This window comes from Giraffa tippelskirchi, chromosome 6 (genome assembly GCF_054371585.1).
Source record: "Giraffa tippelskirchi isolate mGirTip1 chromosome 6, T2T-mGirTip1v1.2.pri, whole genome shotgun sequence".
Classification (NCBI taxonomy): Eukaryota; Metazoa; Chordata; class Mammalia; order Artiodactyla; family Giraffidae; genus Giraffa; species Giraffa tippelskirchi.
Genome location: NC_137280.1, coordinates 152,607,269 through 152,632,326, shown reverse-complemented (window position 1 = coordinate 152,632,326; position 25,058 = coordinate 152,607,269). Strand labels below are relative to the sequence as shown.

The 25,058-nt window shown below is 35.0% G+C and overlaps 1 protein-coding gene across 39 annotated transcripts in view; it reads left to right on the top strand.

Annotated features, from left to right (window-relative positions):
* Positions 1–25,058, top strand: part of SSBP2 (single stranded DNA binding protein 2) — a 318,118-nt gene that overhangs the window by 248,120 nt on the left and 44,940 nt on the right. For 26 of the 39 annotated variants that reach the window (XM_081503862.1, XM_081503858.1, XM_081503847.1 and 23 more), the window contains 4 exons: positions 796–855; positions 14,581–14,647; positions 15,384–15,454; positions 23,317–23,384. In XM_081503862.1, the coding sequence (XP_081359988.1) occupies positions 796–855; positions 14,581–14,647; positions 15,384–15,454; positions 23,317–23,384 (266 nt within the window). Of the gene's footprint in view, positions 1–795; positions 856–14,580; positions 14,648–15,383; positions 15,455–23,292; positions 23,385–25,058 lie in introns of all 39 variants that reach the window. The other 13 variants (XM_081503845.1, XM_081503840.1, XM_081503852.1 and 10 more) reach the window with 7 other exon arrangements.

Below are 25,058 nucleotides of genomic sequence, written 5' to 3'. Positions count from 1 at the left end.
AATAAACAACAAGGACTTGCTGTATAGCACAGGGACTACACTCAATATCTTATAATAGCCTATAATGGAGAAGAATCTAAATAAGTATATATATATATATGTTTGCATATATATACATATGTGTATCATTGAATCACTTTACATCTGAAACGCAACATTATAAATTAACTATACTTTGATAAAAACTGTTTATTAAAAAAGTACACCCCTCATAGTCTGCTAGGCTCAAAATGTGCAAAGAAATTTCAACTTTAAAATTTATAATCAATTTTGAATTATAACAAACCCTTAATGAAAGAAAGCTGAAGGTTTTCTAACTACAAATGTCCCTTGGGAAACAAATGTCTTTACCATTTTAAACAGAACAACAAAAGAAAAGATGAAGAAATTTGGCAACTTTAAAATTATTAAGAGGAAAACAAAAACCAAATTGGGTAATTTGGTCAAAAGAATATACTCAGAATCCAACTTGTATAATGATGTAGCCAGTAATCCTCTTCCTGAAGTCATTACTAAGATTCAATTGCCTAAATTTCTTCATCTTACCTTTTGCCAATCATATAGCATTATCTTAATAATAATTCACACTTTTAAAAAATTTGTCAATTTTTCCAGATATTTTACAAACGAAAAAAATTAGGACGGTAATTTTTCTCAAAAGCATTTATTCTACTGAAATGAGCCACAGAAGTAAATTTGATTTATGTTTTGTATAATTCTAAAATTCTTCAAAGCAGTTTAAGATCTGTTTTACATTGTTTTTGTTTTGTTTATTTATTTGTTTTACTTCAATAGCCTTTTATGTCACCTCGGTACCCTGGAGGTCCAAGGCCCCCGTTGAGGATACCTAACCAGGTAAGATTTTATGTGTGCTCCTGAAGTTTGGTGTTTTGGTGTTTTTGTTTTTTCTAAAGAGTCAATAAATATCTTGACAATGTCACATATATTTCTTTCTTATAAAAATGCTAAATTATCCTTCATCTCATTTTATGGTACTTCTAGTGATGTATAATCTACATCATCGATTGGCCCATAGTTTCGTTGACTTTTTGTAAATAAAATTGTACGGGAATGCTGCCACATTCATTGATTCACGCATTGTCTGTGGCTTCTTTTACACTGCAATAGCAGATCTGAGTCATGATGGAGACTGTAGGTGGCCTGCAACCCTAAAACATTTATTATCCAGATATTTACAGGAAAAAGTTTGCTGACTCTTGGAGTCTACCATATACTTTGATCCTAACCTTCAAAATATGTATGATTTTGGTAAATGCAGATTACACTGTAAAGGATGGCAGTGAAATTTTCTATGAACATACTTAAGTTTATTTTTATATTATACAGTTACAATAACATGGCTGTAACATACCAATTTTGCCCAATTATAGTCATGTTTCTGGCATATAATCAGTTTCTTCTAGGAGGGTTAGATCAGTACTTAACAGTAGATTGTCCAATTATTTTTACCTACAAGAGCTCTGAGATTTCATAGATTTTTATCCTCAAATAGTTTATCAATAACATAAATATTTATTTGTTAAAGAGAATAGAGCACAGTTTTTACTTGCAGGTATGTTATAGTTTTAAGTTTAGACTAGAGACAAGTGTGTGTGTGTGTGTGTATAAAACAAGAGTAAATAAGTGCTTAACTGTTTGGAATATTTACGTTAAGATAATTGTTTTGTCACTTTCAATTGTTTTTATCATCATTTACCCAGATCTGAAGTAAAGCCTGTTATCACAATAAATTTTTTCTTTTCTAAAAAATTTCTGCTTGCTTCCTGACCAAAAAATGAAACAAGAAAATTGTGTTTTCTCTGATAGCACATTTGATAAAAATGGAGCTTTGCTTCCCCTCTCCTCTTACTGAAATTAGTGTCCTTGAAGTGTCCTAAGAAACAAGTGGGCGTGCCAGCACCCACATTCTTTCCCAGGGGAGAACTTTAAGCAGGCAGCAATGCTGGATCATCCCATTGCTACAGTGCTGAAGTCCTCACGTTAAAGGCTGGAGGAGTTTTCTCCTTCAGACCGAATCTGCATTCAGTACATAGGGCCAGGGGAACATGGCAGGAAATAGGAAAAGAAGTACACAGATGCAAAGCATGTCAACATATGGGGAGTTTTATTTTCTCTGTGGGTAACCCTGTGTATATTGATAGTCAGATCTGCTTATAGGTGCCTGAGTCTCTTAAATTTCCTTTTTAAGGACAAAAAGTTGTATCTTTCACTGCAGTTATCATGGTGTTTCAGACATCCCATCCATAGATATATCCATAGATACAAGAGGTGTGTAAGCCTGGCGTGCTGTAGTTCATGGGGTCGCAAAGTCAGACATGACTTACTTAGCCACTAAACAGCAAGAATCTACATTAGGGAAATGTGAATTTCCCTATATATGTGGAAATTTTTCTGACTCCATTATTACATATGAATTATGAAAATATCTTGGAATTACTGTAATTGCATCCATTTGACACTGTTGAAATGCCTGCTACATATAAGATACTAAGCTAAGTTCCACATCCAAAGAAACTGACAAAAGACTTTTGGAAAGGAGTGGATTGGCAGTAGAAATGTGGAGTTCTAAATCTATGTTGTTGGAAATATTTTTGAAGAACTAATATATAATGCCTTTGTATTTTTAAAAGAGGCAATTAAAAAGTTAAAGGTAATAAAGAGCTACAGTACGGGTTCTTTTTTGTCAATAATTTTAGACAGTCTTTTACCTAAGTATATTTTAAAACAATTGTAATCTTCTCAGGGGCCCTTTTTTGTCCTCCTCCCCATGTGTAGTTAAGCTTTATTAATCCAAATATCTTTCAAATTTATAATAATTTACATTTATACTATTGTTTTTAAAGAACTTTGAGCAAACTGTTAAACTTTTCCTAAAACAACTTTTACGCTGTTAACTAATAGCACAACATTTTCAATCAACAAAACAGTTCTTCAGTTTCATTATGTATTCATTACAGTAGAATTGGCAGTGCTATTTTTGGTGATTAATTGGAATGATGTTTATTAAAACAAATGTTAAATTTTTAAATTTAGTCTATTTAAAATGATGAAAACTTTATTTTATTGGTAGAATGTATCTATAAAAATAAAAAGTAAACTATTGACTTCTTCAGTGGTGTTGACTAGTCATTTTGAATATGTAAAAGACTTGCCTTTAATAAAGAGCTTCTCCAGAATTTACAATTAATTATTTCCGAGGCGGTTTTCATAATTCTGGACTAAATACACAATGGCTTATTCTGTTTATATATTTATAGGACTGAATATTTGGAACATGGTATAATATCACTATGCCCAAAAATGCAGGAAGGGGTAATAGTGTCTAAAATGATGAAAGGAAAAGTAAAATTACAAAAATCTGCAAGTTTGCAAAGAATAAATACCTATGGAAAAACACATGAAACAGGAGTTACATTGGAATTGGTTCAACTGTCAGAATAGGTTGGTGGTGTAGAAGCATCCATAACCTGGAGGTCTTTATCCTTCTCATAGATAAAATGTTTAACCTGAAAACTTCAGTGTTCATTCAACACTATGCTAAGAAAACCAAGACAGCCAGAAGTACAGAGACTGTTAAGTGAGTGGCACCAAGAATAAGTTATTGATTTATTGACACTATAGAATTAGAATTTCTCACCATTCCTGAAACCCTGTTAACAGGTATACTGGCTCACAAGTGTATATTATTGTTGACTTTCTATCTGTTGTTATTAAGCATCCTCATCATTAGTATTTTCTCTGTCAAAGTGAAGATCTTTTATAAAGCAAAGAATGTGTCCCAAAATTTGTGACTAGGTAAGTCTCAATGAAATACATTTGACATGTTGACAAATATGAGAATATAATATTAACCCACAAAATGTATAAATTTATTTTTCCTGATATTATGGTTTAAAAATCTAGTGATCATACTCTTTTGACTCATAAAACCATCATCTGGTCATCCTCGGGCTGATCAAATTTTTTTTTAAAAGTAAAGATTTGACTTACCAAAAGACAAACACTGGTGACTAAAGAGTTAAATATGGGTAAAGAGTCATTTTGAAAGACAACTTGACCTTGATCAAGATTTCTATAGCATTAGTGATAATAGCAGAAAGACTTGTCAATTGTTCTGATACTTCAAAATAAACAAGAAAAAAATAAACTTTTGAAGAAAATGATTTCCAGTGATAAAACGTGGTATTACCAATGAAATTTAGAAATTTAGAATCAGAGTATTAAACTCAAATCACTTCAAGACTTAAAAAAGGAAGAACTTCAAGCTCACAATTGAAAATAATGTTGCTTAGTCATACATTTTCACCCCTCCTAATTTACTTCTTTATAACTTTTGATAGTATTGACCACTTCTTGAAACGCCCCTCATGTACTCTGAAATAAATGGTCCCAGTCCACTTGCTAATTTTTTAGCTATTCAGTTTTTTCCTTTCTTATCTCTTGTTGGTATTTTAAGAAAATTGTCTTTGACCTTTTTTCTTCTCAATTCTTGAAATCTAGTCCATTCTTATGACTTTGTCACTGATGATTCCTAAAATTGTCCAATTAAAAATTTCTTTTATTTCTTTGATAAGTACTTATTACTCTGAATTATCAGCACAGATAGCTTCTAATCTCTGAACTTAACAGTTTATTGGGGATACAGAGCAGATGACAACCCATGAGCATATAAAAGTGAGGCATAAGGATCTATAAAAGTACATAAGAAGCCCTTACTTCCCTTGCATGCTAAGATATTCAGGGAGGCAGGGAGGAGTCATATGAAAGTGGTAGATAATGGTGTTAAAGATAACTGAGATAATGAAAGCCAGGCTTCTCACTGTTGGAGAAAATATTGACTGGTACATATAAAAGGAGGAAAAAGGCTAAATATAATCCTGAAGTTTTGGATTGGAATTAGACGTGTTGGATTGGCATTGGAGAGTGTGAGTTTGTGGTATGTGTATGTACCATACACACACAGATATAGAATTAGTCATAAATGTATGTACTTACATGTATATGTGTGCAGTTATACACATAGATTTTTCAAGTGCAGCATTTACAGAGAGAGACAAAAAGCAATGTACTCGACTAACAAGGAACACTTTGAGAACACAAATCTTGGTGTCTAAATGCTGTCCTCCACTAGAAGGAATCAGGGCCCTTTGGAAAAAGGTCTGATTCCAGAGGTAGACCAGAAAAAGTACGAAATGAACCTGAACATCTTATACCGGTAAAGAAATGCTCAAAATATAATTAAAATGTGTCAAAAGGACAGAAGAACCAAGTTAAAGAACCTCCCACTGGCCAGATGTTGCATAATTTGAATATTAAAATGAATCGTGACAGTAATAGATTATAGCCCGTTGATTAGAATAGGAATATAAAAGTATCAATCAGTGAATCAATCAATAAGAAGGGAAAGCTGTTCTTTACAGTGCAATGCCAACTAGCCAGCATAGAAAGAATGATATACATGAAATATTTCCATCTGGCAACTGTCATAGTGCTTAGGAGTTGTCAGTCAAGATGGATGGGCTGATAAATTGATGAGGAATGGGACATTGACATTCCTGGAATAGCTTTAGTATTAAAAGTAATCCAATGCATAGGGGAAAAATAATGATCTAATGTTATAGACACCTGGCAGACACCAACACAATGAGGGGCATGCATCAACATCATGTACCCTCCAATGCGATACATTGTGAAGAGTATCAGTTCTGCAGTATTCCATCTAAAAAATAAGACCTGAGTCTTGGGTCATGAAGAGACATCAGAAGATCATCCTGTAGAATTTAAGATTCATTCTCCAAAACTGTTCAGGATATGTTCAGTATATGATAAAGAGTAAGGAAATACTTGGAAGATCATGAAGAGAAATGACAACTAAATGCAGTATGTGTTCCATGAGATCTTTATCCCAGAAGGCAAAAAGAAACATTGTTGAGACAAGTGGCAAAATTTAAATGAAGTCTGTGTGTTTTGGATGCCAGTGTTTGTTAATGGATTTCCTGACTTGAAAAGTTGTGCTGCGGTTATGTAGGAGAATATCATTGCTGAGGGAACAATACTGTAGTACTTAGAGGTAAAGAAGCATTATTTTTACAGCTTGCTTTCAAATGACAGATGTGGTAAAATGTTGACTGTTGGGAAATCAGTGTCAGGGTATATGGAGTCCTTTGTACTAGTTGTGCAATTTTTCTGTAAATTTGAGATAGTCCTATTTTAAAGCATATAAAATGAGAACTTATGCCAAACTGGGATTACATGGAAGAATTTTGTTAGGAAATGATCCCTAAACCAAGATATACAATATGTCAGAATAAGCACTTAAGAGTCTGTGACGTCCTTTAGAGAGAGTTTAGTTTTAGTTTGTGTTTTGTTTTGCTTTTAACGGTTAGTATTTAGGTATCATTGACTGAGTACATGAATTGAAAAAAAAAACTGAAAGAGGTTTGGAATAACAAAGTTAGAATGTCAGCATGTCAGTGGCAAGAAATTAGCCTGGAAAGGTAAGCAGGAAATAGATCATTTAGTCAGAAATCAATAAATAGACGTTTGAGTGTGCTTGTAAACAAACAAACGGAAATCAAAGGATTACCAAATCACTGCATCCCAATATAACAGTTAAGGAAATAGTTCTGATCTGGATATAGAAATTCTTTAATAGCACATTTTCTTTGAAATATTTAAAATTTTAAATAAATTAAGATATTCTTGTTATTAAGTTAAATTAGTGAACATTCATAGAAATTCTTGCCAGTTGTCAGGATTATGTGTGTATATATATATACATTTTTCATAGGGTCAGTATATTTAAATCATTTATAGCTTGGTCCAGGTCTAAGTGCTGCTCAGATGACTATTTGAAACTTACAATTCAGTATGTAACCAGTATTACACCACTGTGTAAAATAAACCATATTTGTTAATCTCCACCTTTCTTCAGTTCTAGTCCTCTTTCCACTCAGCAAATTGTTTGAACTTAATTGGAGTATTATTTTTCTAAATAGTTTCTTAGGGAAAATATGACTATTCAAAATAATATCAATCGGCCCCTTGACATTTTAGTTCTGCTGCTATTATAATCCCCAGTGAGTAAAATAATCTGTAAAAATAATTTACATGTAAGAAGAAAAATTAGTTATTTTTGTATCCTTAATAAATTGATTCTGGGGAAGGGCATTCAACTTCTCAGGGATAAATAGGACAATATTGCCTAGATTTTGTTCCCAACAATAGCTCTTTTGTTTGCCACAAAATTGGGCAAAATGGAATCATTTTTAAAACTAAGAAATTACACTGAGTGTACAGACCTATAAAATTCACAAAATGTAAAATAGAAGTCTTAAGAGGACACCTGTGGTGGAGGTACTAGGTACCCATTGGTGTGAACTGTGCTCGGGGTTGCCATTTTTATGCCAGGACCTGGCCCCAACCAACATCCAGAAGGCTCTGGAGCTGGAATGCCCCAAGCCAGACAGCCAACAGAATGGAAACACAGTCCCACCCATCAGCAGACAGGTTGCCTAAAGTCATCCTGAGCCAACAGCCACATCTAATGACCTCTAAACGTAGCCCTTGACACAGCCCTGCTCGCCAGAGGAATAAGACCCAGTTCCACCCACCACTGTGCAGGCAACAGTCCCTCCTTCCAGGAAGCCCGCACAAGCCTTTTAGACCAGCCCTATCTACCAGAGGGCAGGCAACCAAAAGCAAGAGGAACTAGAATCCTGCAGCCAGTGGGACCACAAACACAGAAAGTTAGACCAAATGAGGTGGCAAAGAGATATGTTCCAGATGAAGCAACAAGGTAAAACCCCAGAAGAACAACTAAGGGAAGTGAAGATAGGCTATCAACCCAAAAGAGAATTCAGAGAAATGATGGTAAAGGCAATCCAGGATCTCAGAAAAAGAATGGGGCACAAATCGAGAAGATACAAGAAATTTTTAGCAAAGAATTAAAAAAATTCAAAGAACAGAGATAAACAGTAGAAAAAATGAAATGAAAAATACACTAGAAGGAATCAGTAACAGTATAAATGAGACTGAAAAACATACACATGAGCTGGAAGAGAGAATGGTGGAAATAACTGCTGCAGAACAAAGAATGAAAGAAAATGAGGACAGTCTAAGAGACCGCTGGGACAACAACAACAAAAAACACACCAACACTGTTATTCATATTTTAGGGGTCTCAGAGGAGAACAGAGAGAGAAAGGGTCTGAGAAAATATTTGATGATATAGTAGCTGAGAACTTCCCTAACATGAGAAGGGAAACAGTCACCGAAGTCCAGGATGTGTATAGAATCCCATACAGGGTAAACCCAAGGAGAAACACACTGAAACACAAATTGAGAAAAATTAAAGACAAGGAAAAAACATTTAAAGTAACAAGGGAAAAGCAACCTATAACATACAGGGGAACTCCCATTAAGCTGATTTTTCAGTAGAAACTCTGCAGGCCAGAAAGGAATGGGATGATATATTTAGAGTAATGAAAGGGAGAAATCAACCAAGACTACTCTATCCAGCAAGACTCTCATTTAGATTAGATGGAAAAAGCAAAAGCTTTACAGACAAGCAAAAGTTAAGAGCACTGTCAAACCACCTTTACAACAAATGGTAAAAGAACTTTCTCTAGGTAGAAAAGAAAAGGCCACAACTAGATACAAGAAAATTACAAATGGGAAAGTTCACTGGTAAAAGCAGACATACAGTAAAGGTGGAAAATCATCCACACAAATAAGATATCAAATCCAGCAATCAAAAGCAGAAAGTAAAAATGCAGGATATTGGAAATGCATTTGAAATTAAGAGACTAGCAACTTAAAACAGTCTTGTATATACATAAACTGCTATATCAAATCTTCATGGTAACCACAAATCAAAAATCTACAGTAGATAACACACAAAAAGGAAAAAGGAATGTAAACACAACACTAAAGACAATCATGCAGCTACCAGAGAAGAGAACAAAAGACAAAGAGAAGGAAAAAAAGACCTATAAAAACAATCCCAAAACAATTAGCAAAATGACCATAAGAACCTCTATATCAGTATTACTTAAAATGTAAATGGATTAAATGCTCCACCCAAAAGACATAGACTGGCTAAATGGTTACAAAAATAAGGCCCATATATATGCTGTCTACAAGAGACCCACTTTAGATCTAGGGACACACAAAGACTGAAAGTGAGGGGATGGAAAAAGATTTCTCATGCAAATGGAAATTTTAAGAAAAAAGCTGGAATAGTAATGCTCATATCAGACAAAATAGACTTTAAAATAAAGACTGTTATAAGAAGGATACTACATATGATCAAGGGATCAATCCAAGAAGATAATAATTGTAAATATATATGCACCCAACATAGGAGCACTTCAATATATATAAGGCAAATACAGCCATAAAAAGAGAAACTGACAGTAACACAGTAAAAGTGGGAGACTTTAACATCCTACTTACATCAATAGATCATCCAAACAGAAAATCATTAAGGAAACACAGGTCTTAAACAACATATTAGACCAGATGAACTTAATTGATACAGAGCATGCCATCCAAAAGCAGCAGAATACACATTTCTTCTCAAATGCACACAGAATATTCTCCAGGATAGATCACATACTTGGACCATAAAGCAAGCCTCGATAAGTTTAAGAAAATTAAAATTATATCAATCATCTTTCCTGACCACAATGCAATAAGATTATAAATCTACAAATAAAAATTGTAAAAAAAAAAAACACATGGAAGCTGAACAATGTGCTGCTAAACAATCAGTAGATCACTGAAGAAATCAAAGAGGAAATCAAAAAATTCCCTAGAGACAAATGAAAATGAAAATACAATAATCCAAAACCTATGGGACACAGCAAAAGAAGTTCTGAGAGAGAAAATTATAGCAATACAATCTTACCACAGGAAACAAGAAAAATTTCAAATAAACGACCTAACCTTATACCTAAGGCAACTAAAAAGGACAAACAAAACCCAAAGTTAGCAGAGAAAAGAAATCATAAACTCAGAGCAGAAAAGAATGAGATAGAGACAAAGAAACAGTACAAACTATCAGTGAAACTAAAAGCTGCTTCTGTGAGAAGATAAACAAAATTGATAAAGCTTTAGCCAAACTCATCAAGAAAAAAAGGGAGAGGGCTCAAATCAATAAAAGCAGAAATGAAAAAGTTACAGTGAACACAGAAATATGAAGGATCATAAGAGACAAACAACATTATGCCAATAAACTGGACAACCTAGAAGAAGCGGACAAATTCTTAGGTACAATCTTGCAAAACCAAATTAGGAAGAAATAGAAAATATGAATAGAACAATCACAAGCACTGATATTGAAACTCTGGTTTAAGAACCCCAAGCCAAGAAAGGACCCCAGACCAGATGGCTTCACAGGTAAATCCTGTCAAATATTTAGAGAAGAGTTAACACCCATCCTTTTGAAACTGTTTCAAAAAATTGCAGAGATCAGAACACTCCCGAACTCATTTTTTGAAGCCACCCTCCAACATGGTACCAAAACCATACAAAGATATTACAAACAAAGTGACAAGCCAATGTCACTGATAAACATAGACACAAAATCCTAAACAAAACGCTAGCACAGCAGATCCAACAATACATTAAAAGGATCATACACCACAATCAAGTGGGATTTATCCCAGGGATACAAGGATTTTTCAATATCTGCAAATCAATCAGTGTGATAACCACATTAACAAATTGAAAAAAAGCCATATGATAATCTCAGTAGATGCAGAAAAAACATCTGAAAAAACCTATTAGCAGTTTATAATTAAAAAAAAAAAAACTCTTTAGAAAGTGGGCATAGAGGGAACATACCTAAACAGGGTAAAGCATATTTGAAAGACACACACATAGCATCATACTCAGCAGTGAAAAGCTGAAAGCGTTTCGTCTTAGGATCAGGAACAATACAAGGATGTCCACTCTCACTACTTTTATTCAACATAGGTTTGGAAGTCCTAGCCGTTGCAGTCAGAGAAGAAAATAAAACGAATCCAAACTGGGAAAGAAGAAGTAAAACTGCCACTGTAGATGACGTGATGCTGTACATAGAAAATCCTGGTGATCCTACCAGAAAACTACTAGAGCTCAGTGAATTTGTTAAAGTTGCAGACCACAAAATTAATACACAGAAATGTTGTATTTCTATACACTAACAACAAAAGATCAGAAAAAGAAGTTTAGGAAGCAGTGCCATTTACCATCAAATCAAAAAGAATAAAACACCTAGAAATAACCCTACCTAAGGAGGCAAAACACCTGTATTCTGAAAACTTAAGACGCTAATGAAAGAAATGGAAGATGACGCAAACAGATGGAAAAATATACCATGTTCTTGGATTGAAAGGTCCAAGATTGATCTTGGATCGATTCTGTCAAAATGACTATAATGCCCAAGGAAATCTTCAGGTTCAGTGTAGTCCCTATCAAATTATCAATGGCAGTTTTTGTAGATTTAGAACAAAAAATCTTGAAATTTGACTGGAAACATGGAAAAATGAAAGACCCTAAATAGCCAAAGCAATTTTGAAAAAGAAAAATGGAACTGAAGGAAGGAATCAGGCTCCTTGACTTCAGACTGTACTGTAAAGCTACAGTACTCAAAACAGTATAGAAGTGCCATAAAGACAGAAATATATTTGGATCATGGAGAAAGCAAAGGAGTTCCAGAAAAACATCTACTTCTGCTCAATTGACTATACTAAAGCCATTGATTATGCTAAAGCCACTAACTGTGTGGATCACAACAAACTATGGAAAATTCTTAAAGAGATAGAAGTACCACACCACCTTACCTGTCTCCTGAGAAACCTGTGTGCACGTCAAGAAGCAACAGGTTAGGACCTGACATGGAACAACTGACTGGTTCCAAATTGGGAAAAAGAGTACGACCAACCTGTATATTGTCACCCTGCTTATTTTACTTATATACAGAGTACACCACGTGAAATGCTGGCTGCATGACTCACAAGTTGGAATCAAGATTGCCAGGAGAAATATCAACAACCTCAGATATTCAGATAATAACACTCTCATGGTAGAAAGTGAAGAGGAACTAAAGGGTTTCTTGATGAGGGTGAAAGAGGAGAGTGAAAAAACTGGCTTAAAACTCAGTGTTCGAAAAACTAAGATCATGCCATCTGGTCTCATCACTTCATGGCAAACAGAAGGGGGAAACCTGGAAGCAGTATCAGATTTAATTTTCTTGAGCTCCAAAATCACTGCTGATGGTGACTGCAGCCATGAAAGTAAAAGACACTTGCTCCTTGGAAAGAAAGCTGTGGCAAACCTAGATAACGTATTAAAAAGCAGACACAGCACTTTGCCAACAAATGTCCAAATAGTCAAAGCTATGGTTTTTCCAGTAGTCGTGTATGGATGTGAGAGTTGAACCATAAAGAAAGTGAAGTGAAAGTCACTCAATTGTGTTCGACTCTTTGTGACCCCATGGGACTATACAGTCTATGGAATTCCCCAGGCCAGAATACTGGAGTGGGTACCCATTCCCTTCTCTAGGGGATCTTGCCAACCCACGAATCAAACCCAGGTCTCCCACACTGCAGGCGGATTCTTTACCAGCTGAGCCACCAGGGAAGCCCAGGAATACTGGAACGGGGTAGCCTATCCTTTCTCCAGCAGATCTTCCTGACCCAGGAATCGAACTGGAGATCTCCTGCATTGCAGGCAGATTCTTTATTAGCTGAGCTATCAAGAATTGGTGCTTTCAAATTGTGGTGCTGAAGAAGACTCTTAAAGAGTCCCTTGGACTGCAAGGAGGTAAAACCAGTCAATATTAAGAAATCAACCCTAAATATTCATGGAAGGACTGATGCTAAAGCTGAAGCTCCAATACTCCGGCCACCTGATGCGAAGAACTGACTCATTGGAGAAGACCCTGATGCTAGGAAAAATTGAAGACAAAAGGAGAAGGGGGTGACAGAGGATGAAATGGTTAGCTAGCGCCACCAACTCAATGGACATGATTTTGAGCAAACTCTGGGAGACAGTGGAGGACAGGGAAGCCTGGAGTGTTGCAGTCCTTTGGATCACAAAGAGTCAGACACGACTTAGCAACTGAACAACAACAAATAGATCAATGGATGGAGAAGAGCATCTTCAATAAGAGGTTTTGGGAAAATTGAACAACTGTGTATAAAAGAATGAAATTAGAGCATTCTCTAACACCATGCACAAAAATAAACTCAAAATGGATTAAAGACCTAAATGTAAAACCAGATACTATAAAACTTTTAGAGGAAAACAAAGTCAGAACACTCTTTGACATAAATCACAGCAATATCTCTTTGGCTCCACCCCCTAGAGAAATGAAAATAAAAACAAAAATAAATGGAATCTAGTTAAACCTAAAAGTTTTTGCACAGCAAAGGAAACCATAGACAAAACAAAATGACAACTTACAGAATGGGAAAAAATATTTGCAAATGATGCAGCCAACAAGGGATTAATCTCCAAATGTATACAAATAGCTCATGCAACTTAATATTAAAAAAAAAACAATAAAAATTAGGAGATCTAAATAGACATTTCTCCAAAGAAAACATACAGATGGCCACAAAGCACATGAAAAGATGCTCCACATTACCAGTTATTAGAGAAATGCAAATCAAAAATAGGTATCACCTCACATCTGTCAGAATGGCCATCATCAAAGTCTACAAACAATAAATGATGGAATGGGTATGGAGAGAAGGGAACCCGCCTACACTGTTAGTGGGAATATAAATTCATACAGTCACTATGGAGAACAGTATGCAGGTTCCTTAAATGTCTAAAATAGAGCTACCATATGATACAGCAATCCCACTCAAGGACATGTAACTGGAGAAAACTATAATTTGAAAAGATCGTGCACCCCAGTGTTCACTGCAGAAGTACTTAGAGTAGCCAAGACATGGAAGCAACCTGAATGTCCATCGAGAGAGGAATGGATAAAGAAAATGTGGTCCATACATACAATGGACTGTTACTCAGCCATAAAAATAATGCCATTTGCAGCAACATGGATGGACCTAGAGATTATCATACTAAGTGAAGAGAAAGACAATTATCATATTATGTCACTTATGTGAAATCTAAAAACTGTGATACAAACGAACTTATTTACAAAGAGAAACAGACTCCCAGACTTCAAACATATGGTTACCAAAAGGGAAAAGTGTTGGGGAGAGATAAATTAGGAGGTTGGGATTAATATATACAAGATAGATCATCAACAAGGACCTACTGTATAGCACAGGGAACGCTACTCAATACTCTGTAATAACCTATAACAGAAAGGAATTTGAAAAGGAAGATACACGCATATATTCAATACAACTGAAGCACTATACTGTACACTCCCAACTAACACATTACTGTAAATCAAATATAATCCAATATAAAAAAATACAGCTTGAAAAAAATCTTGAGATATACTCAAATGCATTCTGTAACTGTTAAAAGTTTTTATTTTATAAATAGTTACAATACTTACTGCTTTTTATTTTGTTTTACTAAATATGCTAGGCACTTGGAGGTGTCCCAGGAAGTCAGCCATTGCTTCCCAGTGGAATGGACCCAACTCGACAACAAGGTGACTACTTTAAAGTAAAAGTTAAATTGATGTGCAAAATCTCAAAGGAAACCCCGTATTCATTAGGGAAGGTATTATTTGTATAGACCTTTCATAATTATATCAGTTGCATTTTTACTTGGTAACATGGCCAAGTAATTATATTTTTTGCTGACTTAATTATTTGTGATAGCGCAGTGATAACACAAGGAACAGAATATCCAAAACCTGTGTTTTAACGCATAACTTCTAAAACTTTTTATATAACTTCTAGCAAGTGAGAATCAAAGTGACTATATCACTTGTAATTTTCTCTGCCTTTTTCAGATAGAGAGGTTTGTCCATTAAAAAGATAACCAGGAGGAAAGATGATGCTAAGCAGCAAGTGACTTACTTGATAGTTTAACAAACCCAATAATTGGGTCCTTCCATTGACCTGCTTAGGTACCACAAACATGTATGGCTCTGTTCATGTTCTAAAAGAAGGGGAGCAAATGTTATGCCAGATGTATTATAATTCAACACAGAAGAGGGAGATTTCACTTTCAAGACATTAATGGAGAGTTGGGGGCAGGGACAGCCCTGTGTAAGAGGTGGAAGACTGGCTGTGGAAGTGGAAGCCAAGATGAGGTGATGTCAATAATTCAGTCCCTTAGTAAATAAGATGTAACACCAGGCAGAAAGGAGGCTATAGCTTCCGATTTAGCACTCATGCTCATTACATTGCTAATATTGTCGCACTTTTTTCTCTTTTTAGGTCATCCAAATATGGGTGGGCCAATGCAGAGAATGACTCCTCCAAGAGGAATGGTGCCCTTAGGACCACAGGTAAATAATAAGTGCAGGAAGCCAGAGGCTGAGTTTTTTGCCTTCATCTTACACAAACAAGCTACATTATTTGCTGGTTTCTATTATATATATATATGTGTGTGTGTGTGTATATATATATATAAAAGACTTAATATGACATAGTTTTTAAGCTCTTGAGGATGTGTTATCTATGACATGTCCAAATTGATGTAACATCAAGCCATATTTCAACAGATGCTACCACATTTGCCCTTGGTACATTCTAAAAAATACATTGTGTAGAAATCCATTATAATAATTATTACTAAAAAAGGTAACTGTTACCCTTTTTTATAGTGAGGAAATATGAAATTATAGTAATTATATAAAGGATAACTAAGATAATTTAAAACCTAATTGAATTAAATAGAGTAAGTGGCATAAAATATATTTCTATAAGTCTTTTAAAGAATGCCACTGACCATTATATAGTACCATATTTCTTTACAGAGTATGAAAACAATAGAAAACCATTTAGAAATAAACATTAAAATGGGTCTTGCTGAAAAAGTATAATACAACAGTATACACTAGATGTTATTAGCCTACTTCTGTATCACAATTTCCCAGAAGTATACACCAAGATTGAACCTATTCAGCTGTTGATGATATTTTTTTAGTATGCTGCTCCAGGCTGTCACTTATTTTAGCTAAAACCTCTCTTTGTCTCTCTTGGGAAAACTGCATGAGGTAGAAATTAATTTTGTAATGTTATATTTCAAAGAAACTAATCCAGAATTCAGAATTGTAAATTTCTCCCTCATAGGTCAGTGTATCATATCACTGGTTAAAAGGATCATTTACTTTTCTTATTCTCTCCAAGAACAGTCTATATAAGTGATGGTTTTAGGAGCTTGTTTCATGTACCTACTTGAAAAATGTTAAGTATTTTGTTGTGTGCCAAAAAAAGATATATAAGACTCTAATACCCAGGTAAATGTGACTTATATCTAGGAGTTCCTAATCAACATGTAGTAATACACAGTTGACCGCTGAAAATGTGGGAGTTAGGGTCACCAAACCAAATGTAGGTCCTTGAAAGCAAAATTATAAAACAGTAAGAAAACTAAGACATTCATTTTATATTAAGTATCACTCTCCTTATGCCTGAGTCTAGACTTACGTCTACATATGGTTTATACATTCAGGACATACATTTTTCTTAATTTTCTTGCTCTTTCTAGACTATGCGTTTCATCTGCAAGTTTTTACAAATTGTTGCAAATCCACAAAAATGTTCCAATAATATATTTACTGAAAAAAGTCCACTTATAAATGGACTGGCACAGTTCAATCCCATATTGTTCAAGGATCAACTATAGAAATTGTATTGGAACTTGAAGCACAAATTTTTCAGAGATATCTATTATGTAAATATTTGTGAGATCATCAAAATAAAAAAAATTATTTAGGCTCATTTATTTCCTATATATTTTCTAAGATCTTATAAAACTCTAATCTAGATATTTAAATTACTTTTTGCTATTTCTGCTCATGTTAGCGATGGTGATTTATGGGACCAACCATCATTAATCTGTTAATGGCAATTAGAATTTATAAGATCTATAGAATAGTTCACTGACCGAATATACTTTTCAATTCAGTTCAGTCGCTCAGTCGTGTCTGACTCTTTGCGACCCCATGAACTGCTGCACGCCAGACCTCCCTGTCCATCACCAACTCCCGGAGTTTACCCAAACTCATGTCCGTTGAGTCAGTGATGCCATCCAGCCATCTCATCCTCTGTCATCCCCTTCTCCTCCCACCTTCAATCTTCCCCAGCATCAGGGTCTTTTCCAATGAGTCAGCTCTTCGCATCAGGTGGGCAAAGTATTGGAGTTTCGGCTTCCACATCAGTCCTTCCAATGAACACCCAGGGCTGATCTCCTTTAGGATGGACTGGTTGGATCTCCTTGCAGTCCAAGGGACTTTCAAGAGTCTTCTCCAACACTACAGGTTGAAAGCATCAATTCTTCAGTGTTCAGCTTTCTTTATAGTCCAACTCTCACATCTATACATGACCACTGGAAAAACCGTAGTTTTGACTAGATGGACCTTTGTTGGCAAAGTAATGTCTCTGCTTTTTAATATGCTGTCTAGGCTGGTCATAACTTTCCTTCCAAGGAGTAAGCGTCTTTTAATTTCATGGCTGCAATCACCATCTGCAGTGATTTGGGAGCCCAAAAAAATAAAGTCAGCCACTGTTTCCACTGTGTCCCCATCTATTTGTCATGAAGTGATGGGACCAGATGCCATGATCTTAGTGTTAGTCTTTAATAAACTAAGCCAACCAGTTTTAAAGCTATATACAACTTGAAGAATTTTTTTTTCTCAAAAGATTTTCATAATAGATATATTTTGAATATATGTCAAAAGTTGATGTCTGTAATGTAGTTATTCTTCATTCAGGTCACTTACTTTTTGGCTCGCTGCTCTTTGAGTTTTTGTCATTCCAGACCAATATTTTCAACACTTTTAAAAATTAGAGTCTGATTTGAGTAAGTTTTGCAGTATTTGAAAGATATACCGATGCTTACATAAGCTATTGAATATATGAATACTTAGATCTCATTTGAAAATGCAGAAGTAAAAAAGCATACTTGTCTTTATATTTTAAAATGTCAAGCCAAAAATTTATGTGTTTTGTGTTATAAGTAAATTACAACAGAAAGTAAGAAAACATTTCTGGTGAGTAATCTCTTACTGAAGAGTTTTACTCAGTTTATCATATAAGCATGAATTCTTTCTTTGCATATTCAAACTCAAAGAGAGTAGTTTATTTCTTCCATTTGGGTTAATATCCTTGCTATCTATTTCTTTATAATTTGGGGGAAGTAAAGTGTTCTGGTATCAATTTACCTCGGAAACCAGAAATGCCAGCAACAACTTATATAACACTGTATTTAAGTATAAAAGGTTAAATGAAATTGTTTATACATATCATATACTTAAATGAAAACAGGAATCATATTCATATGAATGATACAGTAGGTTAAAAGTGAAGAAAAATCATTTGAATGGAGGGATTCTTGTGAGATATTTACTGTTAACACCTGGTATATGTAACATATGGATTATAAACTGTGAGATCTGTAATAAAAAGTTAGCTGTGTTTCTTAAAATAGAAAAAAAAAAAACTCTCATGACACATATTTAATAATACAGATAGTACCCAAGAACAGAATGCATCTGCTTTTTTGTAGCTGAATTATAGAAGCATCTCTGGAATACTGTTTCTAGTTTTATGCACAAACAAAATACAGATCTCCTTTGTTTCACAGATATTATTTCCAGGTTTTTCAGCTTAACACCAGTGTGGTGAGGAGGGACAGCAGTTATCTATTGAAATAATTGAATTCTTAAAAGAAATATATATAATCTGATTCTTAATGCTGCTGGAGGCAAAGTGCACACCTAGAATATAGTAAATATATGATTAAAACCTACTGCATGGAGGAAGAAATAAAACTTTGCTGCAAATCATGGTATATTTCTAACACCCCTTAATTTATTTTAAATCAAAGTTCAGTGGTAATACATGATTTTTAGACTGATATCAGTATCCTTTCAATAGAAAACCAGAATTACTTATTCAATTAAGAAAAATGTCTTCCCTAATATCATATTTGAAGTCATTTTTCTGTGTGGCTCATGTAATAATATATTGTTAGCTTATCTGTGTTCTTAGGCTCAGCAGATACATATGGTTAACAGAAAAATTCAACAAGACTCTCCAACTAGTTCTAGTTCCTTTAGAAATCTGGAGGATAAGTAAGTTATATGCAAATAGGGACATATCATGACTTCCAAGTCAAATACTTGGGGTGAACAAATGATAAGATGTTAAGAGGAAGTAAACTAATTCTGTATTCTCACATCTAAGATGGGAAGTGGCATTTAGTTCAGTATAAGAACTTTCTAGAAATTTAACTGCCCAATCATGGAAACACTGTAAACTTTCCAGGCAGAGTCTGAACAGTCCTTTGTCAGGAGCATTGCATTGGGAGAGAGATTAAACCAGATGGAATTGTATAGCTGCCATCAGCTTTAAAATTCAGTGATCCCAAATTAGCTCTTCCCATTCTGCCTTTGTTACCCATAAGAAAGCCCGTTGTTATTCTTTCTTATCTTCCTGTTTTCTGTTTGCTTCAGATTATTTCAGTCAGTCAGTTCAGTTCAGTCGCTCAGTCGTGTCCAACTCTTTGCGACCCCATGAACTGCAGCATGCCAGACCTCCCTGTCCATCACCAACTCCCGGAGTCCACCCATGTCCATTGAGTCGGTGATGCCATCCAACCATCTCATCCTCTGTCGTCCCCTTCTTCTCTTGCCCTCAATCTTTCCCAGTGTCAGGGTCTTTTCCAATGAGTCAGCTCTTCACATCAGGTGGCCAAAATATTGGAGTTTCAGGTTCAGCATCAATCCTTCCAATGAACACCCAGGGCTGATCTCCTTTAGGATGGACTGGTTGGATCTCCGTGCAGTCCAAGGGACTCTCAAGAGTCTTCTCCAACACCACAGTTCAAAAGCATCAATTCTTCGGCACTCAGCTTTCTTTATAGTCCAACTCTCACAACCATACGTGCCCACTGGAAAAACCATAGCCTTGACTAGATGGACCTTTGTTGGCAAAATAATGTCTCTGCTTTTTAATATGCTGTCTAGGTTGGTCATAACTTTCCTTCCAAGGAGTAAGTGTCTTTTAATTTCATGGCTGCAATCACCATTCGCAGTGATTTTGGGGCCCAAAAAAATAAAGTCAGCCACTGTTTCCACTGTGTCCCCATCTATTTGTCATGAAGTGATGGGACCAGATGCCATGATCTTAGTTTTCTGGATGTTGAGTTTTAAGGCAACTTTTTTACTCTCCTCTTTCACCCTCATCAAGAGACTCTTTAGTTCTTCTTCACTTTCTGCCATAAAGGTGGTATCATCTGCATCTCTGAGGTTGTTGATGTTTCTCCCAGCAATCTTGATTCCAGCTTGTGCTTCTTCCAGCCCAGCGTTTCTCATCATGTACTCTGCATATAAGTTAAATAAGTTGGGTGACAATTTACAGCCCTGACATACTCCTTTTCCTATTTGGAATCAGTCTGTTGTTCCAAGTCCAGTTCTAACTGTTACTTCCTGACCTGCATATAGATTTCTCAAGAGGCAGGTCAGGTGGTCTGGTATTACCATCTCTCTCAGAATTTTCCACAGTTTATTGTGATCCACACAGTCAAAGGCTTTGGCATAGTCAATAAAGCAGAAATAGATGCAAAATAAAAATATTGTAAGTTTCTCAAAATTTTTATTGGATAATCTCTTACGGATGTCCTGTAACGCTTGTGAACTGTGATACATGCGCATTGGATCTACACAGATAAGTAGAACAGATTCTACCTTCAGGTACTTATTGTTTAGCATGAGATGCAGATACATAAATAAAAACTATTAAACAGTAGGAAAAAAGTCAAAAAAAGAAATACGTATTCTCTGGCAGGGAGTCACTACATCAAAAGCATGTAATTTTGTTAAGATTGAGGGCTCAAGGGAAAATAAGAAGACTCATTCAAGTTTGTCCCTTATTAACAGTGTAAGAGTTAGCAACTACAGTTTTTGAGCACCAGGTGTCTTGCCTTTAATGCACCAAGCACTATAATAGGTTTTTTGTATGATTTCATTTTTCTTCCAATAAGCTTATAAAAGAGTCGATATTACCACTTTGTAGATAAGAAAGTTAAGGTTGCATGGCTCATTGGGAGAATCTGAGCAGTAAACACACGTATAGAAAGGGGAGCAGAGGAAACGGGGCAGGGGAAACAGATTTTCAAACCACTGTCTGTGTCCAGAGCTATGAGGAAAACAAATGTATCCCTTGATAAAGAAAACACAGACCTTCTAGGATCAAAAATGAGGGGCAGTCTGTTTTATGAAGAATTTCTGTTAGAGTCTATCATGTAGATTTTGTTCCCAGTGATGAAGTTTCTTCTCAGAGACTCCTTGCTAATACTGCTGCCGCTATCCCCATGCATGATCCAGAGGTTAAGAGACACAGCTCTCTCAGCTGTGGATAGATACCATTCTCCTATTCCATAGCACCTCATTTGAGACATTTAAATATGACTTCTGGAAAATAAAATCAAATAATGAGCACAACATGTAACTAGGTAGTTTATTTACAAACTGTGGCTCATGCTCTGGAGTTAGCAGACCTCCTCTCATTGAATATTCCTTGTCATCTTAGCACCTACTACACAGAAGACTGTAGCAGATGAGTTATCATGAGTGTAAAAGTGCACTGCATGTTTCCAAAGCATAAGAAATTCAGTAATCTGGAGGGTAGAGGTGGAGAGAAGGGAAGAAAGTAAATATGATAGGAAATGAGGGCAGCTAGGGCTGGTCTGTGAATAACATCATAGGGCCATCCTGAAGAGTAGACTTCATTTGATAGACAGTGTGGGTCATCGTGGCTTTTAAGGGACATAAAGAGGACTGAGTTTAAGAAGACAGTTCTGGAGGCAGTAACGAGAATAGATTGGGAGGGGGAGAGGCTTAGTCAGAGAGACCAACTGGAAGAGTACAGTAGTTTCAGTAAATGACAGAGATGAGTGATACGAATGGGAGAAGTATTTCAAGAGCTATTTCACAGGTAGAATCAATAGACCTTGGTAAGTGACTGGATGCAGAAATTGAAATAAAAGGAAGAAACATCAAGGAGCTCTCAGAGGTTCTTAGCCTAGACTACTGTACAGAAGCTGATGCCACAGAGCTGACTGAGGAAGGCAATGTAAAGAATGCAGCTGTGAGGAGGTAAAATGGAGGTGACTTTTAGGTATGTTGAGTGTGAAATGGTATCCAGATAGAAACAACCAATATGAAGTTCAGTATGTGAGTTGTCTTAAGAGCTTAGGAGAGACATCATGACAAAATAGATTCGAGATTCCTAACATATAAATAATTGTTGAACTAATGCTAGCGGATAAGTTTACCCATATATGCATATTTATTTAGAAGGATGCTGTGGCTAGAACTTGGAGAAAAGCAATATTTAAAGAGTTGGCAAAATAAAAGGAATCAGCAAAGGAAACTGAAGGATGGTCAGAAAAGTTGGAGGAATAGTAATGTCAGAAAGCCAAGCATGGAGTATAACAGTTGGTAGTTCAAAATATATTAATATGATCATATTAAAACTAATCTTTTGGCCCTTATGGAGACTAATCTAATATATACATTAAATGTTTTTATTTTTTGAATGCACATAACATTCAGATATTGACAGAAGTCTGTTGAGTCATAATTCACACGTGCATATTTTAAGTATACTTTAGTGTTCATATATTTTTGTGGATTTGTATACTAGTACATTTCTCTCTGGAATATATTATTTTGCGGACAGAAGTTCGCATTCAACTTGCTTATATTAGATTCACCTGTTTGTTTTCAGACTACATAATTGTGCTGATTCTGACAATTTCAAACATGTTGACTTAGTCTTTTCTTTAAAAACAGAGTTTGGAATTTATGAAATGTCATGTTTGAAAAAGTTCACTGTTGTACAGATATCAGGAAATTAATAAAGATAACTGAATATTACAATTGTAACTATACTATATATATCATTTAACATGCTCCAATGATCATACATATTCACATAGTTTTTAAAAGACACAAACCAATGTAACTGCTAAATAGAAGCAAAAGTACAAGAGTGGACGCTTCAGAGAATGAATTGCACAGGCCTTATCCAACCAGGAGTTATGTAGGGAAATCATTAACCTGCTCTCCTTTCTTTCCCCCCTCCTCTTTGGTTTTGTTTTTTTGTTTTGTGGTAGTCTGACCCTTGGTTATCATTACAGAACTATGGAGGTGCAATGAGACCCCCACTGAATGCTTTAGGTGGCCCTGGAATGCCTGGAATGAACATGTAAGCAAAATGTTATATTGTCCTGTAAAGTGTTCTATTTTCTGTCTTCTACAGTCACACCAATTTTTAACACAATTTAAGCTAAATTTCTTTGTAATGTAAAATGAAACAATAGTATAAATGGACTAAATGTGAACTGTAGTGTTTGCTTCATTTTCACAACATATTCTCTTGTTTTACTGCCTTCCTTTGCAACCTTTAAGTTTTTTTCCATTTCAGATACCAACTTTTAGCCTGATTTTCATGTTCTATTTATCATAAAAATGAATCTCTTGTAAATAAGCACATAGTATTCATGCAGTCCATACAAAAATATGAAGAGATGACACCAGGACCATGACTTAACTCTCCAGAAGTAGACAATTGAGTATTGTTCATTGTAACAGATACAGCATGATTCCTATGAATTTTAAACTTTTAGAAATTCATATATATATATATATATATATATATATATATATATATGTCCTTCCTAAAAATATATGTATATTTGCTTTGTTGGGACCACTGTTAACCCAGGAAGAAGTTTCTAGTAGTTTCTTCTTTATTAAAGAACTTTCCATAGTATAATTTCTTTTGAAAATTCCAGATATACTTAGATAGGAAGTAAACTAACAGACTTTTTTTGTTTTTGTTTTTTACTGTAAAGGCCTTTCAAAACCAAAGAGAGCAGTTGCTTCTATCAGTCAGTAGAATGCAATTTGTTAAGGAATTTTAATTTCTTTTTCATTATCTTACTTGCCTTCAAAGTTCCATATACACCCAGAACTTGTTAATGGCCTTCATTAATTTATTAGAAGATCAATTCCATGATGTAGCCTAAAGAAAATTTATCAGAGATAATGAAAGAGCTCTGTATATGGCTTGGGTAGTCTCATCTATTTCCATATTCCCCGTTAGTCCATGTTTGGTTACTTATCTATCAAACTAAACGACTCTGCCATCATTTAATGGCATTGAAAATATACTGAGGTAAGCTTTGTTTGATGTCCATAGGGATTTGTTTAAGTTTCTGGAACCATTTTCATGGAAAGCAGTTTTGCCTAAAATAGAAAATAGGTTAATAGGTGGATACCAACCAGGCTCAAAACTGACAGAACAAGGGGGAAAAAAGTAGGTCAAATTTTCCTATCCCATTTTTTTGCTTTTAAAGTAAAAATGGATAGACATGAAGTCTTTTCTTAAATTCCTCAAAGGTTTAGCCTTATTAATGATTGCTACAAAAAGGAGTGATATTTTGTGCTTATATCAAAAGCTGAAACTCTCAATAATAGGATTTAGATATGTATAAAATTTACTACCTAAGATTCTAACTTTAAAATGAAATAGCTTTTAAAGGATAATTTGAATTCTGTGTATAGATGTTAAGGAGTATACATTTGGAATGCTGTGATCAACCCAGAATTCTCATTAAATATTAAGAATGTATCTAATATTATTTGGGATATGACTCTTCATGATAATTAGTGATGTGGTCAACTTAAGATCAACTTGGTTTTGCTAGTATAAGAAAAGTCATTCTCATATGACCACTGGGAGTCAAATAGCTGCTTAAAATTATCTAGTTTCTTTCTCACATACATTTAAACAGATACTAATTGGTATGTTTAATTCCATAGACTAAGAAGACTAAAAGTGTGGCTGAAAATTTCAAATGATTATTTCTGTTGGTGT